Source organism: Chinchilla lanigera, unplaced genomic scaffold (genome assembly GCF_000276665.1).
Source record: "Chinchilla lanigera isolate Chin_1 unplaced genomic scaffold, ChiLan1.0 scaffold00073, whole genome shotgun sequence".
NCBI classification, from domain to species: Eukaryota; Metazoa; Chordata; class Mammalia; order Rodentia; family Chinchillidae; genus Chinchilla; species Chinchilla lanigera.
This window is the reverse complement of record NW_004955474.1, coordinates 6,405,895-6,411,764: the sequence shown is the minus strand read 5'-3', so window position 1 is coordinate 6,411,764 and position 5,870 is coordinate 6,405,895. Positions and strand designations below refer to the sequence as shown.

Sequence of the window (5,870 nt, the reverse complement as noted above, 5' to 3'; positions counted from 1 at the left end):
ATTTCAATGTCTATAAATACAGTTTTATTGAGAAACACACTCAGCCATTTTTTAACACACTGTCAATGGCTGCTTTCAGACCCTCACAAGAAATTAATTAACTTGATGATTTGCCCACAAAACCTACGATATTTACTAACTGTTCTGCTACAGAAAAAGGCTGCTGACAGGATTTGTATCATGCTTCACTATGCAATACAGTAGCTTGCCAAAAACTGGGTCTAGTGGTTAGAGAACCAGAAGTGGATCTTTACTCCGATGTGCTTCCTAAGGCTTTAAACTGGAAATAGTATTTTTAATGTTTCAGAATATTACTGTAACTCCAGTAAGTATCTGAGCGCTCTGTGGCGTGCCATATTCTAAGAGCTACAATGGTATCGTCCACAAGTTCCTGCCATTTCTAATGTGGGTGAAACCCAGAGGCAGGCTCAGTCACTTTCCGAGGTCACAGAGGCTGAGGGTTCCCACGGTCGGTCCAGTCCTACTAACCAGGCGGGTCGCCCTCCTTCAGGACAGAATTTCCTACTAAGTTTGAAAGCTGCAAATAAACTCCATCAAGAATAAAGATGATGTAACATGATTATTAAAACCTAGTTTATGAAACCAGAACACTTGTAGCTTACAAAAATCAATCATTAATATCTATATATTAAGCTTAATATTTCAATGTTCTTAACCTAATTTTTATCACACAACTGTGCTGCTGGTAAATTACACGTGATATCAACAAACATAATCTATATACCCTTATAACAATGTACTTACCATTTAATTTATTAGCCTTTTATTTAACTTGGAATGCATTAAGCAAAACCCATAAATCTGTCCTTAATGATATACTGTTTTTAAGAAACTGAGGGAAGAATTATAATTAGGTCAAGCTTTTTTTTTTTTTTTTCCCCCCTCCGGTACCGGGAACCGAACTCACAACCTTGCGCTTGCCAGGCAGGCGCTTTGCCGCTGAGCTAAATCCCCAGCCCCTAGGTCAAGCTTTTTAACCCATCCTTTTAAAGAGGTACACAAACTATTTTAAAATGCCACCTCAACAGCTATAATACTTTCACTTAATGCCTTATTGTATACCAATATACCATCTGGGTTCATGCTTCTATCCAAAAAAAAGGCATGAGAGAGATATCAGCTTCCTTTTACCTACAGGAAAAGATATTACCTAGGGACAACTAAACTGCTCATACTTTGTTAAGTAAAAAAATGGGGAAAGTTGGTCGGTTTGAACATATTTTTTTAATAAAGCTTTCTCTTTTGTAGTTTTAAGACATGGAAATTTCTTTATCCATTTCCTCCCAAAAGTAACATCTTATAAAAGTATAGTATGACCTCACGACCAAGATATTTACTTTGGTGTTGCTGTGGATGGAACCCAGGGCTCTGCGTGCTAGACAGGCATTCTAGCTCTGGTGAACACCGCCAGCTCCTCACAACCAAGATCCCACCCTGGCGGTCAACAAGACTGCAATACTACTACCACAAGGGCCTCTAATGCTGCCTTTTGACAGCCACGCCTTGCCTTCTTCCCCTCCGCACTTCCTGCCAACTCATCGACTCGCCACTCTAATTTCCAGGGTGTGCGTGAGTAGAAGTACATGGCAGCTAACCTTTGCCGACTGTTTTTCCCCTTGATGCAACTCTCTGGCAGGTGGCATGGATTTATCATATACTGTTTATGTATCCAGTGAAGGACATCAGATTGCTTTCAGCTTATTACAACTAAAGCCACTACAGATATTTGTGTATAAGCCACAAGTGGAGACATATCCCTGTGATCCCAGCACTCTGGGAGGCTGAGGCAGGAGGACTGCCAGTTCTCGCCCAGTCTGGGCAACCTAGCAAGTCCCCCGCTTGAAAAATTAAAAAGGGGCAGAGAGTTAGGGATGTAGTTCAGGGCAAAGGTCCTGGGTTCAACCTGCAGAGCTGCAAAAACAAAACAAAACAAAGAAAAAAACTAACAAACAGACATTACAATTTTGCATTTCACCTTCCAATTCCCTATTCACCAGTCACAGGTTTTAGATTGGTTTTGGCAGGTAGGATAAGAATAAAATGCTTTCCAAATAATCTCAAATGTTTGATCATCTAAACAGATCTCATCTGCATAAGTTAAACTAATTTACAGTACAATTTTGCACTTTCTGTGAGCCTTCTCCTGAGCCAGCAAACACCTATTTTTAAGAAGGAATCAACTGCCCTAACCGTGTTGTGCTTATTCTCAAGAGCTGCACGTAGGAAGCCTCACGCACACAGCGCACACAATGCGAAGCCGAAGTGTGAGCCTCCGAATCAGGAAGGGCGCATCTGCCGGGCAATCAGGCACCACCACATCAGCTTGTGTGGAGACGCTCTGCCACGCAGCTCCTACCCTCCTCCACATCCTGCCCTGGCAGGTGTCAAACGCGGTGACTGCCTCACCGTCTTCCCTTATTGTATACCAATACACCCGCTGCTCCTCCAGCCCCCTCCTTCTGTGCCTTCTTATTCTGACAGAGTTCAAAGCTAAACCCCTGCCTCCTACTCCTGGCAGGTTCTCTCTGGGCCTCCACGCAGCTGAGAGGTGGGCAGCATTCTCATGGAACCCACACTGTGTTATCATTACCACACACCCCGCGGTCAGGAATGTTTTCCTTCATACAAGCCGAGACCTTGTCACCAGTCCCATACACAGCACCTACTCAATAAATTTCTCTTAATTAAAAGTGATATGAATGCTGGGTATGGTGGCACATGCCTGCAATCCAAGCACTCAGGAGGCTGAGGCAGGAGGCTCACCTTGAGCTTAAGGGCAGCCTGGACTACATAGCAAGACTCTGTCTCAAAAAAAAAAGCATGACTGTGACACTGTGCTTTAAGCTAAAAGCTCTTCTGAGAGTGTTTCCCTTAAAGAACACTTGGATTATATGAAAGTTTATAAAAATTACTTTATATAATTCACTATGGGTTTCTTTTCGCTTCAAATTATTTACACAAGTGTTTAATGATCCTGAACTTAGAGCACACCTGCTAGAAAGAAAGCAAACAAGATGGCCTCTTCTGTTGAGAAAATTAAGGTCTATTAATAACAAAGAAATAATTACACACATGCATTAGAATACGCCCATAAAATAACCCAGAGGAATATAGTGGGACAAACTTAACCGAAGTTTTCTCTGAGGACTAGGGAGGAAACGAGGATGTGTACTTCCTACCTTTTCATTTCTGTATTTACAGGATTGTTCTAAACAAGCTTGTAAAATCTCTTTACAAAGAAAAGTAGAAAGTTGTATTTCTATGAAGCTGTATTTCTTCAAGGAACTATTACGGTTACTGCTTATCCATGAGGGACATAGTCTAAGACCTCCAGCAGACGCCGGAAATTGCACAGTACCGAACTCTGACTGTACTTTGCTTTTTCCTGTAAATGCCTACCACTGGGAATTTACATTTATATTTTAGGTACAGTAAACAATTAACCATAGGGGCTGGGGATTTAGCTCAGCGGCAAAAGCGCCTGCCTGGCAAGCACAAGGTCGTGAGTTCAGTTCCTGGTACCGGAGAAAAACCAAAAAAAAAAAAAAACAAAACAATTAACCATAGTAATTAAAAATAAAACAGAACAATTATAGTTTAGTAAGAGGAAGAGCTGTCATGACGCTACTCAGAATGGTGCACAGTTTAAAGCTTACAGATTATTTCTGAAAATCTTTTTTTAATGTTTTTAGACTATGGCTTCAGTGAGTAACTGAAACCCTGAAAAGCACTGAGGAGGGGGGCTCCTGCACAAGTAATGCCAACAGCACCGCCTAGGTGCAGTTAAATCAAGATCTGATTGGGGCTGGGGATTTAGCTCAGCGGCAAAAGCACCTGCCTGGCAAGTGCAAGGTCGTGAGTTCGGTTCCCGGTACCGGAGAAAAACCAAAAAAAAAAAAGATCTGATTTAGGGAGACGGTTCCGTAGTAGCGCAGTCACTTAGCACAGTAGTATGTTCCATTCCCAGCACCAACCACCAAAACAAAAAAGAAGATAGGGTCCTGCAGTACACCTCAAAAGGAGTGATGACCAAGCTCTCGGATAACAAAAGGTTCAGGATGGATTTCTCACATCCATTTCTAGCCTTTAACTCCTTTACTCTTGAGTCACTAAAAATACACACCTTGCCCTGAGGACTGTGTGCTGCAAGAAACGTGAACTCCAGCTGTAGCCCTGCTGTCGCTGATGGCCACGCTCCTCGCGCTGGAGGCCAGTGAGATCACCGAGTGATCGAGCTGCCTATGTGGCATTCAAAAGCGATGCAACCATGGCATTCCAAGAAATGAGAGCTGCCCCTCTGCTCCCTTGCAGGAGGAAACTACCTTTTTATCGTAGTCACGGTCCCACATATCATTAATAGTACAGCCTGCTCCACGCATCAGAATAGCTCCAGCGCCAAAGAGGGACAACATGTACCAATCCGGAAAACACCCGGGCTCAGCTGCCAAACCAATGCTCCAGGTGCATGGCAAATACAACAGCCAGGTTCCTAAGCAAAAGCACAAAAAGACAAAATAGGGTAGGGATTCGAGTCAGTCAGCTGGTCTTCATTTGTTTAAACACAATGTCCCACAGAAGTAAAGAATGCTATAAGCAAAGTCAAAAAACACCTTAAGAAACTCAGAAAAGGGAGCTGCACATCGTATTAAAAAGGACCATTCTCCCTAATATATAAAGAACCCCTAGAAATGGAGATTAAAAAGATCATGTATCCAATTAGGAAACACACAAAAGACATAATAAAAGTAACATTCGCAGAGAAGAAATAAAAATGGCTCTTCTACACAGGAAGACACACACTCCTCACGCTACACTCCGGTCACGTTTTTCATCTATCAGCCTGGCAAAGCCCAAAGTTCGACAACACACCCTGGGAGGCTGGATTTCTGATGAAGTTACAAAATGGTCCAATGCTCACAGAAGACAACTTAAAATGTTCTATGCTGTGTGTATACACCTCTATATATTAAAAATACATACACTGCACTTCAATGTTAGTATGTTCACACATGATGTCAAGAAGCACACATTAGGGGCTGGGGATTTAGCTCAGCGGCAAAGCACCTGCCTGGCAAGCGCAAGGTCGTGAGTTCGGTTCCCGGTACTGGAGAAAAACCAAAAAAAAAAGAAGCACACATTAGTAACAGTTGCTTTCGGGGAGGGGAACTAGAAAAGCATTATTCTTCACTCAATGCCTTCCGGTTTTGTACTCTACGGACATGTTCTCTATTCAAAAGTTAGTGAAAATGTCCTTTACTGCTGTTAGTGCGGGATGGACGTAGGAGACAGGCTGTTCCCCAACAGCGTTTTGCTATTTAGTACCGACTAAGTTCTACCTCTTGGTCTTTTGTGCCTACTGAGCCCCTGTAACGCTTTTTTTCTGTTTTCTCCTGTCTCTCCCATGACACTGATTCCTTATGCTTCCTGCTGTAAAAAAAGATGCAGAGATGGTAAGAGACACATAGATTGCAGAAAGACATGTTTACTATAAAAGAGGATCATCTCTAGGAGATTAAACAAAACAAGCAAGTTCTAAAAGGCGATGAGTAGGTTGAAGTGTCTGTGTAAAGCGAGTCTACTAAGATTCATTCACCGAACAGGTTATCTTTAAGATCACATAATCAACCATAAATGCACTGCTCATTTATGGTGGAAAGAGCGCCACCTGCTGAAACTTCCGGAAGTAATGCAGGCTGACTGACCCATTTGAAAGAAGCTGTACTGCCCTCTCCAAAAGTAATGAAACCTACTACTGGCTTATAAAAGTAATAAGATGTAGCCAGGCGTGGTGGCGCACACCTGTAATCCCGTCACATGGGAGGCTGAGGCAGGAGGATCGCTGTAAGTTC

General features: G+C 42.6%; 1 protein-coding gene across 1 annotated transcript in view; it reads right to left on the bottom strand.

The window, feature by feature from the left end:
• The window catches only part of Coq2 (coenzyme Q2 4-hydroxybenzoate polyprenyltransferase), an 18,727-nt gene that overhangs the window by 10,371 nt on the left and 2,486 nt on the right, over positions 1-5,870 (bottom strand). Inside the window, 1 exon segment of the mRNA XM_005415401.1 lies at positions 4,344-4,510. Coding sequence (XP_005415458.1) covers positions 4,344-4,510 — 167 coding nt within the window.